General features: G+C 41.5%; 1 protein-coding gene across 2 annotated transcripts in view; it reads right to left on the minus strand.

Annotated features, from left to right (window-relative positions):
• The window catches only part of myo18ab (myosin XVIIIA b), a 221,290-nt gene that overhangs the window by 68,252 nt on the left and 129,722 nt on the right, over nucleotides 1-23,316 (minus strand). For both annotated transcript variants that reach the window (XM_061878303.1, XM_061878302.1), the window contains 3 exons: nucleotides 17,052-17,206; nucleotides 8,396-8,519; nucleotides 2,441-2,548 (listed from right to left, as the gene is read on the minus strand). In XM_061878303.1, coding sequence (XP_061734287.1) covers nucleotides 2,441-2,548; nucleotides 8,396-8,519; nucleotides 17,052-17,206 — 387 coding nt within the window. The remainder of the gene's footprint in view (nucleotides 1-2,440; nucleotides 2,549-8,395; nucleotides 8,520-17,051; nucleotides 17,207-23,316) is intronic.

A 23,316-nucleotide genomic window follows, 5' to 3' on the forward strand; every position in this document is an offset into this window, starting at 1 on the left:
ACATGCATGCATACAACATGATACATCACACATACAACATGATACATCACACATACAACATGATACATCACACATACAACATGATACATCACACATACAACATGATACATCACACATACAACATGATACATCACACATACAGCATGATACATCACACATGCATGCATACAACATGATACATCACACATGCATGCATACAACATGATACATCACACATACAACATGATACATCACACATGCATGCATACAACATGATACATCACACATGCATGCATACAACATGATACATCACACATGCATGCATACAACATGATACATCACACATGCATGCATACAACATGGCACATCACACATGCATGCATACAACATGATACATCACACATGCATGCATACAACATGATACATCACACATGCATGCATACAACATGATACATCACACATGCATGCATACAACATGATACATCACACATGCATGCATACAACATGATACATCACACATGCATGCATACAACATGATACATCACACATGCATGCGTACAACATGATACATCACACATGCATGCATACAACATGATACATCACACATGCCTGCATACAACATGATACATCACACATGCATGCATACAACATGATACATCACACTTGCATGCATACAACATGATACATCACACATGCATGCATACAACATGATACATCACACTTGCATGCATACAACATGACACATCACACATGCATGCATACAACATGATACATCACACATGCATGCATACAACATGATACATCACACATGCCTGCATACAACATGATACATCACACATGCATGCTTACAACATGATACATCACACTTGCATGCATACAACATGATACATCACACATGCATGCATACAACATGATACATCACACATACAACATGATACATCACACATGCATGCATACAACATGATACATCACACATACAACATGATACATCACACATGCATGCATACACCATGATACATCACACATGCATGCATACAACATGATACATCACACATGCACGCATACAACATGATACATCACACATGCATGCATACAACATGATACATCACACATGCATGCATACAACATGATACATCACACATGCATGCATACAACATGATACATCACACATACAACATGATACATCACACATGCATGCATACAACATGATACATCACACATGCATGCATACAACATGATACATCACACATGCATGCATACATGATACATCACACATACAACATGATACATCACACATGCATGCATACAACATGATACATCACACATACAACATGATACATCACACATACAACATGATACATCACACATGCATGCATACAACATGATACATCACACATACAACACACATACAACATGATACATCACACATACAACATGATACATCACACATACAACATGATACATCACACATACAACATGATACATCAAACATGCATGCATACAACATGATACATCACAATTTCCAGTTCCTCTATACAACATGTTGGAAAAGGAGTAGGAAGGAGCAGAGTTTATTTAATCCTACACCTTTTCCTTTACATAGCAGTTGCTAACACTTTTGTTTACTTCCTGTTCTCATTGTATTCACAGTGTAGTCCATTAATAATAATAATAATATTCCAAAATATAAATAAATATTACATTGAGAAGTAAGTAGTATTTCAAATGGTGAGATGATTGACATTATCGGTAAATTCAGAGTTTCTTGAAGTGGATTATATTAGTACTTTGTTTGACTTATTTACTTAATCCACGCCATGATGTAATTCCACATACTGATGTACTAAAGGTTTTAATTCCACATACTGATGTACTAAAGGTTTAAATTCCACATACAGATGTACTAAAGGTTTTAATTCCACATGCTGATGTACTAAAGGTTTTAATTCCACATGCTGATGTACTAAAGGTTTTAATTCCACATACTTATGTACTAAAGGTTTTAATTCCACATGCTGATGTACTAAAGGTTTTAAGTGGTGTATCTATACATGTTTTAAGTTACATTTATCTCTACGGTTATATTTCTCCTCTTCTTACGTTGAGAAGAATTGTTGTACATTCTAAGCTAGCAGAATTTGCTTTGTGTAACATTTGAGTTGTTTGCAAATCGACTATGTGGTGGAGTTTCAATATTTGTGATTGAATAAATAAAGTGTTTGAGTGTCCTCTATATCCAACATGATGTATTATTATAACTGATCCTTTTTGTAACACAGTTAATGAATGAAGTGTACTTCTGAACTTATTTTTAAGCAAAATTGATTTCAGTATTTGGGGATAAAAATGTAATATGCTGGGATACTCAGCATTTTTCTGTTACATTCCAGGTGTGAACTAAATGAGATAATAGAAGAGTGATACACATCTGCAATGGCAGTTTAATATTTATGCTAAAGACCTTAGCCAGTGATGCCTCATCCTTGGACTCCTGGGAGTTGAGGTCCTGGAGCTCCGCCTCCAGCTGCTCCAACTTCAGGTTAACTGCACAAATCTCCAAGTCCTTGTCCTGGAGAACACAACAGTGACAGTGGATCATGGTCATGATACCATGTGGCCAGCAACTCTGGTCATGATACCACGTGGCCAGCAACTCTGGTCATGATACCACGTGGCCAGCAACTTTGCAACTAGAGTCATGCTGAACATTCTGTGGGACTGGGATCATGCATGCCATGCATCATACAAACCCCGTTTCCAAATGAGTTGGGAAAGTGTGTTAGATGTAAATATAAACAGAATACAATGATTTGCAAATCCTTTTCAAGCCATATTCAGTTGAATATGCTACAAAGACAAAATATTTGATGTTCAAACTCATAAACATTTATTTTTTTGTAAATAATCATTAACTTTAGAATTTGATGCCAGCAACACGTGACAAAGAAATTGGAAAAGGTGGCACTAAATACTGATAAAGTTGAGGAAGGCTCATCAAACACTTATTTGGAACATCCCACAGGTGTGCAGGCTAATTGGGAACAGGTGGGTGCCATGATTGGCTATAAAAGCAGCTTCCATGAAATGCTAAGTAATTCACAAACAAGGATGGGGTGAGGGTCACCACTTTGTAAGCAAATTGTCAAACAGTTTTAGAACAACATTTCTCAACGAGCTATTGTAAGGAATTCAGGGATTTTACCATCTACGGTCCGTAAAAACATCAAAAAGTTCAGAGAATCTGGAGAAATCACTGCACGTAAGCGATGATATTACGGACCTTTGATCCCTCAGGTGGTCCTGCATCAAAAACCAACATCAGTGTTTAAAGGATATCACCACAGGGGCTTAGGACTACTTCATAAAACCACTGTCAGTAATTACAGTCGGTCGCTACATCTGTAAGTGCAAGTTAAAACTCTGCTATGCAAAGCAAAACCCATTTATCAACAACACCCAGGAACGCCGCCGGCTTCGCTGGGCCCGAGCTCATCTAAGATGGACTGATGCAAAGTGGAAAAGTGTTCTGTGGTCTGACGAGTCAACATTTCAAATTATATTTGGAAATTGTGGATGTGGTGTACTCCAGAACAAGGAGGAAAAGAACCATCCGGATTGTTATAGGCGCAAAGTGTAAAAGCCAGCATGTGTGATGGTATGGGGGTGTATTAGTGCCCAAGGCATGGGTAACTTACACATCTGTGAAGGCACCATTAATGCTGAAAGGTCCATACAGGTTTTGGAGCAACATATGTTGTCATCCAAGCAACGTTATCATGGACACCCCTGCTTATTTCAGCAAGACAATGCCAAGCCATGTGTTACAACAGCGTGGTTTCGTAGTAAAAGAGTGCGGGTACTTTCCTGGCCCGCCTGCAGTCCAGACCTGTCTCCCATGGAAAATGTGTGCTGCAAAATGAAACCTAAAATACGACAGCGGAGACCTTGGACTGTTGAAGGACTGAATCTCTACATAAAACAAGAATGGTAAATAATTCCACTTTCAAAGCTTCAACAATTAGTTTCCTCAGTTCCCAAACGTTTATTGAGTGTTGTTAAAAGAAAAGGTGATGTAACACAGTGGTGAACATGCCCTTTCCCAACTACTTTGGCACGTGTTGCAGCCATGAAATTCTAAGTTAATTTTAATTTGCAAAAACAAATAAAGTTTATGTGTTTGAACATCAAATATTTTGTCTTTGTAGCATATTCAACTGAATATGGCTTGAAAAGGATTTGCAAATCATTGTATTCTGTTTATATTTACATCTAACACAATTTCCCAACTCATATGGAAACGGGGTTTGTACAATCTTTCCAGTATTCTGGAATGTTCTAGCAGTAACAGTTAGAGATGCTACCTCAGTAGAAGCATTTAAGTCCCATCTAAAAAGTCATTTGTAGAGACTAACAGAGGGCAGGAGGCTGAAGAGTTAGTGTGTGGAATGGCTTGATGTGAGGTGGTTGGTGTTCAAGTCCTTGATGGATGGCACTGGAGCACCAATGATTACTCACGATGCTCTTCTGGCCTACAAAGTGCAGCTCACACCCACACAGTGATGCAGCTAGAAGGGAGGGTACCTCTGTAGGATGTAGTCAGCATACAGGTAGGTGGTGCAGCACTTGCCCACTTGAAAGTAGAGGCACTCATGTGGTGTTGCTGGTCCTCACCCCCAGGAATTTGGTGCTGCTCACTCCTTCTACAGCACCACTGTCGATGGTCATTGGTGGGTGTGGCCTCTCTGGAGGTTAACAACAATCTCCTTCCTTTTGCTGACATTCCTCAGGAGGTTGTTGGTCCTGCACTGTGTGGTCAGAAGGTCGTCTTCCCTGCAGTGTATCTCGTCCTGCTGTGTGGTCAGAAGGTCGTCTTCCCTGCAGTGTATCTCGTCCTGCTGTGTGGTCAGAAGGTCGTCTTCCCTGCAGTGTATCTCGTCCTGCTGTGTGGTCAGAAGGTCGTCTTTCCTGCAGTGTATCTCGTCCTGCTGTGTGGTCAGAAGGTCGTCTTCCCTGCAGTGTATCTCGTCCTGCTGTGTGGTCAGAAGGTCGTCTTCCCTGCAGTGTATCTTGTCCTGCTGTGTGGTCAGAAGGTCGTCTTTCCTGCAGTGTATCTCGTCCTGCTGTGTGGTCAGAAGGTCGTCTTCCCTGCAGTGTATCTCGTCCTGCTGTGTGGTCAGAAGGTCGTCTTTCCTGCAGTGTATCTTGTCCTGCTGTGTGGTCAGAAGGTCGTCTTTCCTGCAGTGTATCTCGTCCTGCTGTGTGGTCAGAAGGTCGTCTTTCCTGCAGTGTATCTTGTCCTGCTGTGTGGTCAGAAGGTCGTCTTCCCTGCAGTGTATCTTGTCCTGCTGTGTGGTCAGAAGGTCGTCTTTCCTGCAGTGTATCTCGTCCTGCTGTGTGGTCAGAAGGTCGTCTTCCCTGCAGTGTATCTCGTCCTGCTGTGTGGTCAGAAGGTCGTCTTTCCTGCAGTGTATCTCGTCCTGCTGTGTGGTTAGAAGGTCGTCTTCCCTGCAGTGTATCTTGTCCTGCTGTGTGGTCAGAAGGTCGTCTTCCCTGCAGTGTATCTTGTCCTGCTGTGTGGTCAGAAGGTCGTCTTCCCTGCAGTGTATCTTGTCCTGCTGTGTGGTCAGAAGGTCGTCTTTCCTGCAGTGTATCTTGTCCTGCTGTGTGGTCAGAAGGTCGTCTTTCCTGCAGTGTATCTTGTCCTGCTGTGTGGTCAGAAGGTCGTCTTTCCTGCAGTGTATCTTGTCCTGCTGTGTGGTCAGAAGGTCGTCTTTCCTGCAGTGTATCTCGTCCTGCTGTGTGGTCAGAAGGTCGTCTTCCCTGCAGTGTATCTCGTCCTGCTGTGTGGTCAGAAGGTCGTCTTTCCTGCAGTGTATCTCGTCCTGCTGTGTGGTCAGAAGGTCGTCTTTCCTGCAGTGTATCTTGTCCTGCTGTGTGGTCAGAAGGTCGTCTTTCCTGCAGTGTATCTTGTCCTGCTGTGTGGTCAGAAGGTCGTCTTCCCTGCAGTGTATCTCGTCCTGCTGTGTGGTCAGAAGGTCGTCTTTCCTGCAGTGTATCTTGTCCTGCTGTGTGGTCAGAAGGTCGTCTTCCCTGCAGTGTATCTTGTCCTGCTGTGTGGTCAGAAGGTCGTCTTTCCTGCAGTGTATCTCGTCCTGCTGTGTGGTCAGAAGGTCGTCTTTCCTGCAGTGTATCTTGTCCTGCTGTGTGGTCAGAAGGTCGTCTTTCCTGCAGTGTATCTTGTCCTGCTGTGTGGTCAGAAGGTCGTCTTTCCTGCAGTGTATCTTGTCCTGCTGTGTGGTCAGAAGGTCGTCTTTCCTGCAGTGTATCTTGTCCTGCTGTGTGGTCAGAAGGTCGTCTTTCCTGCAGTGTATCTCGTCCTGCTGTGTGGTCAGAAGGTCGTCTTCCCTGCAGTGTATCTCGTCCTGCTGTGTGGTCAGAAGGTCGTCTTTCCTGCAGTGTATCTCGTCCTGCTGTGTGGTCAGAAGGTCGTCTTCCCTGCAGTGTATCTTGTCCTGCTGTGTGGTCAGAAGGTCGTCTTTCCTGCAGTGTATCTCGTCCTGCTGTGTGGTCAGAAGGTCGTCTTTCCTGCAGTGTATCTCGTCCTGCTGTGTGGTCAGAAGGTCGTCTTTCCTGCAGTGTATCTCGTCCTGCTGTGTGGTCAGAAGGTCGTCTTCCCTGCAGTGTATCTTGTCCTGCTGTGTGGTCAGAAGGTCGTCTTTCCTGCAGTGTATCTCGTCCTGCTGTGTGGTCAGAAGGTCGTCTTCCCTGCAGTGTATCTGCTCACACTTGGTGATGACACCCACCAGTCGTGTTGTTTGCAATCTTTATGAGGTGATTGGCGTGTAAGTTGGTGTGCAGTCGTGCGTCAGTAAGGTGAAGAGCAGAGGATTGAGCACACAGCCTTGTGGGGCCCCCGTACTGAGGGTGATGGTGCTGGAGGTGTTGTTACCAACAGGTGGTGTTTGTGGCCTCTGACTGAGGAAGTCCAGCAGCCAGTTGCAGAGTGAGGAGCTGAGGTTGTTCTGGTATGATGGTATTGAATGCTGCACTGAACAGCATTCTTACATGGAATGCATTTGGACTGGCAAAGCAGACTGTATCAGTTATTGTCCGCTATGTATGTCACCGACTCAACGTCTAGGTCCAGAGTGTATCAATTCACCAAAAAGGAATGCACAGTGAAGGTAAAAGAGTGAGGAGTGTCCTGACCAGATATTTACATCCCTAGTTTGATTGATGTCAAATGTTGTTGATCACATAGTTTAGGTGTGTAATAAAGATGTGATGGATGTATGATGTCTCAGCTGTGATTGACTACAAGTATGTATGATGTCTCAGCTGTGATTGACTACAAGTATGTATGATGTCTCAGCTGTGATTGACTACAAGTATGTATGATGTCTCAGCTGTGATTGACTACAAGTATGTATGATGTCTCAGCTGTGATTGACTACAAGTATGTATGATGTCTCAGCTGTGATTGACTACAAGTCACACTGGATTCCACTTGACTGAAATAGCACAACACTGGATATTGTTCACTTAAGTTCCATTTAAGAAGTTGCACACAAAGCAACACTGGAGGTGACTGTGACCGAGCATGCGTACTAGGTGGTGTTGTGCTGAAGAGGGGGAGGGGGTCTTAAACGGTGACATTGTTGTGTGTGGACACGGATAAGGTTAGGTGGGATTTACCCTGGATAACCTCATCCGGCTTAGTGTAAACGGGGCCTGAGATCCCTGCAGAGCGAGCCCAGGGAGGACTCGAGTTGAAATATATCATCAATGCCATCTGGACTTGAGTTGTTTGCTAAGGAATTGTAAGTGTTGATGTCTCATAAAGACAACATAGGATCTCTTTGTTTTATAACCCGGGATGTCATGATGCCTTTTGAGGCCTTTGTGATTATAAATGAACTTTGATTGACTGATGTGTCATTTCTCCTTTTCTGAATTTGGAAAGGACAAAGTGCTGAGCGGCCGTCTACTCTCTTGGAGCTTGGACATTTGCTCCAGCGTACAGGGTGAGAGAAAAACTCGACTTTATCATTTCACTTAGTAAAGATAACAAATCTTCTATTTGCAATGAATCATGTGATTATCTGCGATACATATTGGAATGTAAATATTATTATGTTATTCCAGACTAGGCTGTCAAAGTGGGAGCGATGAAGTAGCTCACGCTTTCCAAAAGGTCGTTGACCTTTGCTTCAAAACTTTAGGATTTTGAGCGTTTAAAGAAGAGTCAAGGTCTCACACAAAGTTTTCTCCCGAGTCAGTCACATTCTTGCTTTAGAATGAAACACCCATTCCAAATGAGTCTTCTCCCGTTCAAGTAAAGTAGCCATAAACAAATGATGTTGAAGTCCTTGTAGGGAGTCAAGTATCCAAATGATTGTTTGCAAGAAGTCCATACCTCTAACTGCTGTCTGAGACTGAAGGCCTCTCCAGTCAGCATGTCTTTCTCACGGCCCAGTTTCTCCCTCAAGGTCTTCTCCCTCTGGACTTCTTCTTGGGCGGCACTCAGCTCACTGTCGAACCTGCACACAAACATTTCATCTGTCCAACCTGAACCTGCACACAAACATATTATCTGTCCAACCTGAACCTGCACACAAACATTTCATCTGTCCAACCTGAACCTGCACACAAACATTTCATCCGTCCAACCTGAACCTGCACACAAACATATTATCTGTCCAACCTGAACCTGCACACAAACATATTATCTGTCCAACCTGCACACAAACATATTATCGGTCCAACCTGCACACAAACATATTATCTGTCCAACCTGCAGACAAACATATTATCTGTCCAACCTGAACCTGCACACAAACATATTATCTGTCCAACCTGAACCTGCACACAAACATATTATCTGTCCAACCTGAACCTGCACACAAACATATTATCTGTCCAACCTGAACCTGCACACAAACATATTATCTGTCCAACCTGAACCTGCACACAAACATATTATCTGTCCAACCTGAACCTGCACACAAACATATTATCTGTCCAACCTGAACCTGCACACAAACATATTATCTGTCCAACCTGAACCTGCACACAAACATATTATCTGTCCAACCTGAACCTGCACACAAACATATTATCTGTCCAACCTGAACCTGCACACAAACATATTATCTGTCCAACCTGCACACAAACATATTATCTGTCCAACCTGCACACAAACATATTATCTGTCCAACCCGAACCTGCACACAAACATATTATCTGTCCAACCTGCACACAAACATATTATCGGTCCAACCTGCACACAAACATATTATCTGTCCAACCTGCACACAAACATATTATCTGTCCAACCTGCACACAAACATATTATCTGTCCAACCTGCAGACAAACATATTATCTGTCCAACCTGAACCTGCACACAAACATATTATCTGTCCAACCTGCACACAAACATATTATCTGTCCAACCTGCACACAAACATATTATCTGTCCAACCTGCACACAAACATATTATCTGTCCAACCTGCACACAAACATATTATCTGTCCAACCTGCACACAAACATATTATCTGTCCAACCTGCACACAAACATATTATCTGTCCAACCCGAACCTGCACACAAACATATTATCTGTCCAACCTGCACACAAACATATTATCTGTCCAACCTGCACACAAACATATTATCTGTCCAACCTGCACACAAACATATTATCGGTCCAACCTGCACACAAACATATTATCTGTCCAACCTGCACACAAACATATTATCTGTCCAACCTGCACACAAACATATTATCTGTCCAACCTGCACACAAACATATTATCTGTCCAACCTGAACCTGCACACAAACATATTATCTGTCCAACCTGCACACAAACATATTATCTGTCCAACCTGCACACAAACATATTATCTGTCCAACCTGCACACAAACATATTATCTGTCCAACCTGCACACAAACATATTATCTGTCCAACCTGCACACAAACATATTATCGGTCCAACCTGCACACAAACATATTATCTGTCCAACCTGAACCTGCACACAAACATATTATCTGTCCAACCTGCACACAAACATATTATCTGTCCAACCTGCACACAAACATATTATCTGTCCAACCCGAACCTGCACACAAACATATTATCTGTCCAACCTGCACACAAACATATTATCGGTCCAACCTTCACACAAACATATTATCTGTCCAACCTGCACACAAACATATTATCTGTCCAACCTGCACACAAACATATTATCTGTCCAACCTGCAGACAAACATATTATCTGTCCAACCTGAACCTGCACACAAACATATTATCTGTCCAACCTGAACCTGCACACAAACATATTATCTGTCCAACCTGCACACAAACATATTATCTGTCCAACCTGCACACAAACATATTATCTGTCCAACCTGCACACAAACATATTATCTGTCCAACCTGCACACAAACATATTATCTGTTCAACCTGCACACAAACATATTATCTGTCCAACCTGCACACAAACATATTATCTGTCCAACCTGCACACAAACATATTATCTGTCCAACCTGCACACAAACATATTATCTGTCCAACCTGCACACAAACATATTATCTGTCCAACCTGAACCTGCACACAAACATATTATCTGTCCAACCTGCACACAAACATATTATCTGTCCAACCTGCACACAAACATATTATCTGTCCAACCTGCACACAAACATATTATCTGTCCAACCTGCACACAAACATATTATCTGTCCAACCTGCACACAAACATATTATCTGTCCAACCTGCACACAAACATATTATCTGTCCAACCTGCAGACAAACATATTATCTGTCCAACCTGAACCTGCACACAAACATATTATCTGTCCAACCTGCACACAAACATATTATCTGTCCAACCTGCACACAAACATATTATCTGTCCAACCTGCACACAAACATATTATCTGTCCAACCTGCACACAAACATATTATCTGTCCAACCTGCACACAAACATATTATCGGTCCAACCTGCACACAAACATATTATCTGTCCAACCTGCACACAAACATATTATCTGTCCAACCTGCACACAAACATATTATCTGTCCAACCTGCAGACAAACATATTATCTGTCCAACCTGAACCTGCACACAAACATATTATCTGTCCAACCTGAACCTGCACACAAACATATTATCTGTCCAACCTGAACCTGCACACAAACATATTATCTGTCCAACCTGCACACAAACATATTATCTGTCCAACCTGCACACAAACATATTATCTGTCCAACCCGAACCTGCACACAAACATATTATCTGTCCAACCTGAACCTGCACACAAACATATTATCTGTCCAACCTGAACCTGCACACAAACATATTATCTGTCCAACCTGCACACAAACATATTATCTGTCCAACCTGCACACAAACATATTATCTGTCCAACCTGCACACAAACATATTATCTGTCCAACCTGCACACAAACATATTATCTGTTCAACCTGCACACAAACATATTATCTGTCCAACCTGCACACAAACATATTATCTGTCCAACCTGCACACAAACATATTATCTGTCCAACCTGCACACAAACATATTATCTGTCCAACCTGCACACAAACATATTATCTGTCCAACCTGAACCTGCACACAAACATATTATCTGTCCAACCTGCACACAAACATATTATCTGTCCAACCTGCACACAAACATATTATCTGTCCAACCTGCACACAAACATATTATCTGTCCAACCTGCACACAAACATATTATCTGTCCAACCTGCACACAAACATATTATCTGTCCAACCTGCACACAAGCATATTATCTGTCCAACCTGCAGACAAACATATTATCTGTCCAACCTGAACCTGCACACAAACATATTATCTGTCCAACCTGCACACAAACATATTATCTGTCCAACCTGCACACAAACATATTATCTGTCCAACCTGCACACAAACATATTATCTGTCCAACCTGCACACAAACATATTATCTGTCCAACCTGCACACAAACATATTATCTGTCCAACCTGCACACAAACATATTATCTGTCCAACCTGCACACAAACATATTATCTGTCCAACCTGCACACAAACATATTATCTGTCCAACCTGCACACAAACATATTATCTGTCCAACCTGCACACAAACATATTATCTGTCCAACCTGCACACAAACATATTATCTGTCCAACCTGCACACAAACATATTATCTGTCCAACCTGCACACAAACATATTATCTGTCCAACCTGCACACAAACATATTATCTGTCCAACCTGCAGACAAACATATTATCTGTCCAACCTGCACACAAACATATTATCTGTCCAACCTGCACACAAACATATTATCTGTCCAACCTGAACCTGCACACAAACATATTATCCGTCCAACCTGCACACAAACATATTATCTGTCCAACCTGCACACAAACATATTATCTGTCCAACCTGCACACAAACATATTATCTGTCCAACCTGAACCTGCACACAAACATATTATCTGTCCAACCTGCACACAAACATATTATCTGTCCAACCTGCACACAAACATATTATCTGTCCAACCTGCACACAAACATATTATCTGTCCAACCTGCACACAAACATATTATCTGTCCAACCTGCACACAAACATATTATCTGTCCAACCTGCACACAAACATATTATCTGTCCAACCTGCACACAAACATATTATCTGTCCAACCTGCACACAAACATATTATCTGTCCAACCTGCACACAAACATATTATTTGTCCAACCTGCACACAAACATATTATTTGTCCAACCTGCACACAAACATATTATCTGTCCAACCTGAACCTGCACACAAACATATTATCTGTCCAACCTGCACACAAACATATTATCTGTCCAACCTGCACACAAACATATTATCTGTCCAACCTGCACACAAACATATTATCTGTCCAACCTGAACCTGCACACAAACATATTATCTGTCCAACCTGCACACAAACATATTATCTGTCCAACCTGCACACAAACATATTATCTGTCCAACCTGCACACAAACATATTATCTGTCCAACCTGCACACAAACATATTATCTGTCCAACCTGCACACAAACATATTATCTGTCCAACCTGCACACAAACATATTATCTGTCCAACCTGAACCTGCACACAAACATATTATCTGTCCAACCTGCACACAAACATATTATCTGTCCAACCTGCACACAAACATATTATCTGTCCAACCTGCACACAAACATATTATCTGTCCAACCTGCACACAAACATATTATCTGTCCAACCTGAACCTGCACACAAACATATTATCTGTCCAACCTGCACACAAACATATTATCTGTCCAACCTGCACACAAACATATTATCTGTCCAACCTGCACACAAACATATTATTTGTCCAACCTGCACACAAACATATTATCTGTCCAACCTGCACACAAACATATTATCTGTCCAACCTGAACCTGCACACAAACATATTATCTGTCCAACCTGCACACAAACATATTATCTGTCCAACCTGCACACAAACATATTATCTGTCCAACCTGCACACAAACATATTATCTGTCCAACCTGCACACAAACATATTATCTGTCCAACCTGCACACAAACATATTATCTGTCCAACCTGAACCTGCACACAAACATATTATCTGTCCAACCTGCACACAAACATATTATCTGTCCAACCTGCACACAAACATATTATCTGTCCAACCTGCACACAAACATATTATCTGTCCAACCTGCACACAAACATATTATCTGTCCAACCTGAACCTGCACACAAACATATTATCTGTCCAACCTGCACACAAACATATTATCTGTCCAACCTGCACACAAACATATTATCTGTCCAACCTGCACACAAACATATTATTTGTCCAACCTGCACACAAACATATTATCTGTCCAACCTGCACACAAACATATTATCTGTCCAACCTGAACCTGCACACAAACATATTATCTGTCCAACCTGCACACAAACATATTATCTGTCCAACCTGCACACAAACATATTATCTGTCCAACCTGCACACAAACATATTATCTGTCCAACCTGCACACAAACATATTATCTGTCCAACCTGCACACAAACACTGCAGTCAAATGCAGAGAATAATTTGGCCACACCTCATGTGTGTGTGACAATCATTGGTACTTTACTTCCTTCCTCAGTGTTGCCACAAGGAAGCTCCAAATACAAGTCATAAAAAAGGGGGTCTCATAAGTGTTTTGAAAACAAATGATAAATGTAAGCATGATGCTGTTCTATGTCACATTCTACATTGTGTTTTGGAAAAAGGTTGTCATAAACATTACTTCATTCATTCCAAAAAAAACACAAAAGAAAACAAATGCAGTATTTGTGATCCATAAAACTTTCAGCCAATCAAAATTTAAGAAAGTGCATCACTTTGAAGTCCACCAATAAAAAATCATTAAGAATATGACCCGGCAAATAGACCATATTTTCTGGATTATAGGGCACACTGCCCCTGAATGGTCTACTTCTAATCTATTTTCATATATTAGGCGCACCGGACTATTAGGCGCATTAAAGGAGTCGTTTTATCATTCAGATTATTTTCTAAATTTAAAAGACTTCCTTGTGGTCTACATAACATGTAATGCTGCTTCTTTGCTCAAAATGTTGCATAGATGATGTTTTACACATCGTCTTCAGGATGAACCGTTTTGTGGGCAGGTATTTACGTGCCTCCACTTCGACAGCCTCATCTTTGTTGTAGCTTTGAAGGACTGGAGTGGAAGAAGTGTCAAAAGATGGCGTTAACTGTTTTAATGACATTCACACTTTACGGGCTGGTAGAGTGGCCGTAACAGCAACTTGAGGGTTGCAGGTTCGATCCCCACTTCCGCCATCCTAGACACTGCCGTTGTGTCCTTGGGCAAGACACTTGACCCACCTGCTCCCAGTGCCACCCACACTGCTTTAAATGGAACTTACATATTGGCTTTCACTATGTAAGGTGCTTTGAAGTTTTTTCTCTAGTGAGAGAGTCTCTCACTAGAGAAAAAACGCTATATAAATATAATTCACTTCACTTCAATCAATAACAGAGCAGCATCTCCTCATCCAGAAAAAACAACAACACGGGAAATGTGTCCCTTGAAAAACTGTCCGACCGGAAGTCTATAATAATTAAAAGTTCCTTGGGTGAATAATGTAAACTCACTACACCGGTATGTTTTAGTGCTTTCATGGTGAGTTTATTGACAGATATAAGTAAGAACTTTACACTACTTTATACTAGAAATTTATGTTTTAGTGTTTTAGGTATGTTTTAGTGCTTTCATGGTGACTTTATTGACAGATATAAGTAAGAACTTTACACTACTTTATACTAGAAATGTGTGTTTTAGTGTTTTAGGTATGTTTTAGTGCTTTCATGGTGAGTTTATTGACAGATATAAGTAAGAACTTTACACTACTTTATACTAGAAATGTATGTTATAGTGTTTTAGGTATGTTTTAGTGCTTTCATGGTGACGTTATTGACAGATATAAGTAAGAACTTTACACTACTTTATACTAGAAATGTGTGTTTTAGTGTTTTAGGTATGTTTTAGTGCTTTCATGGTGAGTTTACTGACAGATATAAGTAAGAACTTTACACTACTTTATATCAGAGATGTATGTTTTAGTGTTTTAGGTATGTTTTAGTGCTTTCATGGTGAGTTTATTGACAGATATAAGTAAGAACTTTACACTACTTTATACTAGAAATGTATGTTTTAGTGTTTTAGGTATGTTTTAGTGCTTTCATGGTGAGTTTACTGACAGATATAAGTAAGAACTTTACACTACTTTATACTAGAAATGTATGTTTTAGTGTTTTAGGTATGTTTTAGTGCTTTCATGGTGAGTTTACTGACAGATATAAGTAAGAACTTTACACTACTTTATACTAGAAATGTATGTTTTAGTGTTTTAGGTATGTTTTAGTGCTTTCATGGTGAGTTTATTGACAGATATAAGTAAGAACTTTACACTACTTTATACTAGAAATGTATGTTTTAGGTATGTTTTAGTGCTTTCATGGTGACTTTATTGACAGATATAAGTAAGAACTTTACACTACTTTATACTAGAAATGTATGTTTTAGTGTTTTAGGTATGTTTTAGTGCTTCTATGGTGAGTTTATTGACAGATATAAGTAAGAACTTTACACTACTTTATACTAGAAATGTATGTTATAGGTATGTTTTAGTGCTTCCATGGTGAGTTTATTGACAGATATAAGTAAGAACTTTACACTACTTTGAATTAGAAATGGCACTAAAACATTTACTACTAAAACATTTTGATAGATTTTTCAGTGCTGTGTGTAATGTTCTAGATTTTCAATGGAACAGTTTAAATGTTGGGGTTGTTTACTTGAGACTTACTTCTTATGTTTGACTGCTATCTACTGGTCCCACTTATAATTACACTCTGTAGCAAATAAAACAGTGTAAGCCACTTAAAAACAGCGAGTAAACAGAAGTAAAAAAGCTTTGTTTACTGACCTGGTTCAGCCACACATGTGCAAACACTGGGAAGTTTAGAGGAAATGAAGGTAAACAAGACTGCAAGAGTGTAAGTGAAACCACATTTTTTACAGTTTAAAGAATATTCGATTGATTGACCTGCAACATAATGATAAGAAGATTATTAAGAAGTGCACATTGTGACAATGTTAGTTCAGCCTTGCTTTCATTTGCAGGTGCATAAAGACACATTTGGTCTTTCCATCATTCTTCCAAATGAAAACAAACTCTTATTAAGCATATTTTCGAGCAGCTTTGACCTTTGCAGGTCTTTGTGAGGTGGATGGTTCCTTGTGGATTTAGCTTGAGGAACCTTTCCTGGACAAAAGTCAGCTCCACCTGAGCAATGTCTTTTTGTAAAAGCTGTCATCTGCAGATGATTTGACAGTGACAGTGACAAAGGTCATTTCGCAGCATTGTCATGATAGAAGTTATAGAAGGTCATGCCTACTCAACATAGAAGGTTATAGAAGGTTTAGGCTACTAACCTCCTCTGCTTTTTCTCCAGATCATGGTTGCGGCTCTGCTGGCCCTCCAAGTGAAGTTTAGTGTCCTGCAGTTCGGCCGTCAGTCTCTGTGCTTTCTTCTTTAGCAGCTGACTATTTCGCTGGGATTCTTCGTTATCGTCCTGCAGGTCGCTGATCTGCACATGTGCAGTAAAAAGCAACATGGCACTACATTAGACTGCCGGGCTTGGTAGAACAGACACCAGTCTACGGATATTCAGGTCAAAAATAGTGAAAAGCGTCATTTCATGCTTCCTGACCCATCTGGCACCGACTGGGCCTTGCCAGAAAGTTCTGGGTCATGCATTGGCACGCTGCTAGTGGCTTGAGGTTGTTCTGTCACACCTAAACTCTGCAATGCATCCAGCTTTCAAACATGTGACTGGGAGGTTTATACAAATGCACAACTCACTACATCTGCAGCAGTTTTTGTGTGTTGGGATTCAAACACCTCTTGTTCAAATTATGCAATATGAGTTAATAACTTAAAAACAGAAATTGGTTCAATTTTTTTTTGTATTATAATATGAAGGTCATCACAAAAGCCAAAAGCAGTGAAGTTGTCAGCTTGTGTGAATGCTAAATAAAAAGAGACTACAACAAATCCTTTTCAACTTATATTTAATTGAATAGACTGCAAAGACAAGATATTTCATCTTCACTCTGACAATCTTTGGGATTTTTTACAAATATTCGCTCATTTGGAATTTGATGCCTGCAACATGTTTCAAGGAAGCTAGCACAAGTGGCAAAAAAGAGTGAGAAAGTGGAGGAATGCTCATCAAACACTTATTTGGAACATGCCACAGGTGTGCAGGCTAATTGGGAACAGGTGGGTGCCATGATTGGCTATAAAAGCAACTTACATGAAATGCTCACTCATTCACAAACAAGGACGGGGTGAGGGTCACCACTTTGTCAACAAATGCCTGAGCAAATTGTTGAAGAACAACATTTCTCAAGCAGCTATTGCAAGGAATTTAGGGATTTCACCATCTCCGCTCTGTAATAACATCAAAAGGTTGAGAGAATGTGGAGAAATCACTGCACGTAAGCCATGATGTTACACACCTTCCATCCCTCAGGCGGTAACGCATCAAAAAGCCACATCAGTGTGTAAAGGATATCACCACATGGGCACAGGAACACTTCAGAAAACTACTGTCAGTAACTAGAGTTGGTCGCTACATCTGTAAGTGCAAGTTAAAACTCTACTATGCAAAGCCAAAACCATTTATCAACAACACCCAGAAACACTTTGCTGGGCCCGAGCTCATCTAAGACGGACTGATGTAAAGTGGGAAAGTGTTCTGTGGTCTGACGAGTCCACATTTCAAATTTTTTTTGTAAACTGTGGACGTCGTGACCTCCTGAACCAAGAGGAAAAGAACCATACGGACTGTTGTAGGGTGAAAGTGTTCTAGGCAGCATGTGTGATGGTATGGGGGTGTATTAGTGATTGTTGTAGGGTGAAAGTGTTGTAGTCAGCATGTGTGATGGTATGGGGGTGTATTAGTGATTGTTGTAGGGTGAAAGTGTTGTAGTCAGCATGTGTGATGGTATGGGGGTGTATTAGTGATTGTTGTAGGGTGAAAGTGTTCTAGGCAGCATGTGTGATGGTATGGGGGTGTATTAGTGATTGTTGTAGGGTGAAAGTGTTGTAGTCAGCATGTGTGATGGTATGGGGGTGTATTAGTGATTGTTGTAGGGTGAAAGTGTTGTAGTCAGCATGTGTGATGGTATGGGGGTGTATTAGTGATTGTTGTAGGGTGAAAGTGTTCTAGGCAGCATGTGTGATGGTATGGGGGTGTATTAGTGATTGTTGTAGGGTGAAAGTGTTGTAGTCAGCATGTGTGATGGTATGGGGGTGTATTAGTGATTGTTGTAGGGTGAAAGTGTTCTAGGCAGCATGTGTGATGGTATGGGGGTGTATTAGTGATTGTTGTAGGGTGAAAGTGTTGTGGTCAGCATGTGTGATGGTATGGGGGTGTATTAGTGATTGTTGTAGGGTGAAAGTGTTCTAGGCAGCATGTGTGATGGTATGGGGGTGTATTAGTGATTGTTGTAGGGTGAAAGTGTTCTAGGCAGCATGTGTGATGGTATGGGGGTGTATTAGTGATTGTTGTAGGGTGAAAGTGTTGTAGTCAGCATGTGTGATGGTATGGGGGTGTATTAGTGATTGTTGTAGGGTGAAAGTGTTGTAGTCAGCATGTGTGATGGTATGGGGGTGTATTAGTGATTGTTGTAGGGTGAAAGTGTGGTAGTCAGCATGTGTGATGGTATGGGGGTGTATTAGTGATTGTTGTAGGGTGAAAGTGTGGTAGTCAGCATGTGTGATGGTATGGGGGTGTATTAGTGATTGTTGTAGGGTGAAAGTGTTCTAGGCAGCATGTGTGATGGTATGGGGGTGTATTAGTGATTGTTGTAGGGTGAAAGTGTCCTAGGCAGCATGTGTGATGGTATGGGGGTGTATTAGTGATTGTTGTAGGGTGAAAGTGTTGTAGTCAGCATGTGTGATGGTATGGGGGTGTATTAGTGATTGTTGTAGGGTGAAAGTGTTCTAGGCAGCATGTGTGATGGTATGGGGGTGTATTAGTGATTGTTGTAGGGTGAAAGTGTTGTAGTCAGCATGTGTGATGGTATGGGGGTGTATTAGTGATTGTTGTAGGGTGAAAGTGTTGTAGTCAGCATGTGTGATGGTATGGGGGTGTATTAGTGATTGTTGTAGGGTGAAAGTGTTGTAGTCAGCATGTGTGATGGTATGGGGGTGTATTAGTGATTGTTGTAGGGTGAAAGTGTTCTAGGCAGCATGTGTGATGGTATGGGGGTGTATTAGTGATTGTTGTAGGGTGAAAGTGTTGTAGTCAGCATGTGTGATGGTATGGGGGTGTATTAGTGATTGTTGTAGGGTGAAAGTGTTCTAGGCAGCATGTGTGATGGTATGGGGGTGTATTAGTGATTGTTGTAGGGTGAAAGTGTTGTAGTCAGCATGTGTGATGGTATGGGGGTGTATTAGTGATTGTTGTAGGGTGAAAGTGTTGTAGTCAGCATGTGTGATGGTATGGGGGTGTATTAGTGATTGTTGTAGGGTGAAAGTGTGGTAGTCAGCATGTGTGATGGTATGGGGGTGTATTAGTGATTGTTGTAGGGTGAAAGTGTGGTAGTCAGCATGTGTGATGGTATGGGGGTGTATTAGTGATTGTTGTAGGGTGAAAGTGTTCTAGGCAGCATGTGTGATGGTATGGGGGTGTATTAGTGATTGTTGTAGGGTGAAAGTGTCCTAGGCAGCATGTGTGATGGTATGGGGGTGTATTAGTGATTGTTGTAGGGTGAAAGTGTTGTAGTCAGCATGTGTGATGGTATGGGGGTGTATTAGTGATTGTTGTAGGGTGAAAGTGTTCTAGGCAGCATGTGTGATGGTATGGGGGTGTATTAGTGATTGTTGTAGGGTGAAAGTGTTGTAGTCAGCATGTGTGATGGTATGGGGGTGTATTAGTGATTGTTGTAGGGTGAAAGTGTTGTAGTCAGCATGTGTGATGGTATGGGGGTGTATTAGTGATTGTTGTAGGGTGAAAGTGTTGTAGTCAGCATGTGTGATGGTATGGGGGTGTATTAGTGATTGTTGTAGGGTGAAAGTGTTCTAGGCAGCATGTGTGATGGTATGGGGGTGTATTAGTGATTGTTGTAGGGTGAAAGTGTTGTAGTCAGCATGTGTGATGGTATGGGGGTGTATTAGTGATTGTTGTAGGGTGAAAGTGTTCTAGGCAGCATGTGTGATGGTATGGGGGTGTATTAGTGATTGTTGTAGGGTGAAAGTGTTGTAGTCAGCATGTGTGATGGTATGGGGGTGTATTAGTGATTGTTGTAGGGTGAAAGTGTTCTAGGCAGCATGTGTGATGGTATGGGGGTGTATTAGTGATTGTTGTAGGGTGAAAGTGTTGTAGTCAGCATGTGTGATGGTATGGGGGTGTATTAGTGATTGTTGTAGGGTGAAAGTGTTGTAGTCAGCATGTGTGATGGTATGGGGGTGTATTAGTGATTGTTGTAGGGTGAAAGTGTTCTAGGCAGCATGTGTGATGGTATGGGGGTGTATTAGTGATTGTTGTAGGGTGAAAGTGTTGTAGTCAGCATGTGTGATGGTATGGGGGTGTATTAGTGATTGTTGTAGGGTGAAAGTGTTCTAGGCAGCATGTGTGATGGTATGGGGGTGTATTAGTGATTGTTGTAGGGTGAAAGTGTTGTGGTCAGCATGTGTGATGGTATGGGGGTGTATTAGTGATTGTTGTAGGGTGAAAGTGTTCTAGGCAGCATGTGTGATGGTATGGGGGTGTATTAGTGATTGTTGTAGGGTGAAAGTGTTCTAGGCAGCATGTGTGATGGTATGGGGGTGTATTAGTGATTGTTGTAGGGTGAAAGTGTTGTAGTCAGCATGTGTGATGGTATGGGGGTGTATTAGTGATTGTTGTAGGGTGAAAGTGTTGTAGTCAGCATGTGTGATGGTATGGGGGTGTATTAGTGATTGTTGTAGGGTGAAAGTGTGGTAGTCAGCATGTGTGATGGTATGGGGGTGTATTAGTGATTGTTGTAGGGTGAAAGTGTGGTAGTCAGCATGTGTGATGGTATGGGGGTGTATTAGTGATTGTTGTAGGGTGAAAGTGTTCTAGGCAGCATGTGTGATGGTATGGGGGTGTATTAGTGATTGTTGTAGGGTGAAAGTGTCCTAGGCAGCATGTGTGATGGTATGGGGGTGTATTAGTGATTGTTGTAGGGTGAAAGTGTTGTAGTCAGCATGTGTGATGGTATGGGGGTGTATTAGTGATTGTTGTAGGGTGAAAGTGTTCTAGGCAGCATGTGTGATGGTATGGGGGTGTATTAGTGATTGTTGTAGGGTGAAAGTGTTGTAGTCAGCATGTGTGATGGTATGGGGGTGTATTAGTGATTGTTGTAGGGTGAAAGTGTTGTAGTCAGCATGTGTGATGGTATGGGGGTGTATTAGTGATTGTTGTAGGGTGAAAGTGTTGTAGTCAGCATGTGTGATGGTATGGGGGTGTATTAGTGATTGTTGTAGGGTGAAAGTGTTCTAGGCAGCATGTGTGATGGTATGGGGGTGTATTAGTGATTGTTGTAGGGTGAAAGTGTTGTAGTCAGCATGTGTGATGGTATGGGGGTGTATTAGTGATTGTTGTAGGGTGAAAGTGTTGTAGTCAGCATGTGTGATGGTATGGGGGTGTATTAGTGATTGTTGTAGGGTGAAAGTGTTGTAGTCAGCATGTGTGATGGTATGGGGGTGTATTAGTGATTGTTGTAGGGTGAAAGTGTTCTAGGCAGCATGTGTGATGGTATGGGGGTGTATTAGTGATTGTTGTAGGGTGAAAGTGTTCTAGGCAGCATGTGTGATGGTATGGGGGTGTATTAGTGATTGTTGTAGGGTGAAAGTGTTGTAGTCAGCATGTGTGATGGTATGGGGGTGTATTAGTGATTGTTGTAGGGTGAAAGTGTTGTAGTCAGCATGTGTGATGGTATGGGGGTGTATTAGTGATTGTTGTAGGGTGAAAGTGTTCTAGGCAGCATGTGTGATGGTATGGGGGTGTATTAGTGATTGTTGTAGGGTGAAAGTGTTCTAGGCAGCATGTGTGATGGTATGGGGGTGTATTAGTGATTGTTGTAGGGTGAAAGTGTTGTAGTCAGCATGTGTGATGGTATGGGGGTGTATTAGTGATTGTTGTAGGGTGAAAGTGTTGTAGTCAACATGTGTGATGGTATGGGGGTGTATTAGTGATTGTTGTAGGGTGAAAGTGTTCTAGGCAGCATGTGTGATGGTATGGGGGTGTATTAGTGATTGTTGTAGGGTGAAAGTGTTGTAGTCAGCATGTGTGATGGTATGGGGGTGTATTAGTGATTGTTGTAGGGTGAAAGTGTTCTAGGCAGCATGTGTGATGGTATGGGGGTGTATTAGTGATTGTTGTAGGGTGAAAGTGTTGTAGTCAGCATGTGTGATGGTATGGGGGTGTATTAGTGATTGTTGTAGGGTGAAAGTGTGGTAGTCAGCATGTGTGATGGTATGGGGGTGTATTAGTGATTGTTGTAGGGTGAAAGTGTTCTAGGCAGCATGTGTGATGGTATGGGGGTGTATTAGTGATTGTTGTAGGGTGAAAGTGTTCTAGGCAGCATGTGTGATGGTATGGGGGTGTATTAGTGATTGTTGTAGGGTGAAAGTGTTGTAGTCAGCATGTGTGATGGTATGGGG

Source organism: Nerophis ophidion, linkage group LG18 (genome assembly GCF_033978795.1).
Source record: "Nerophis ophidion isolate RoL-2023_Sa linkage group LG18, RoL_Noph_v1.0, whole genome shotgun sequence".
Taxonomy (NCBI): domain Eukaryota; kingdom Metazoa; phylum Chordata; class Actinopteri; order Syngnathiformes; family Syngnathidae; genus Nerophis; species Nerophis ophidion.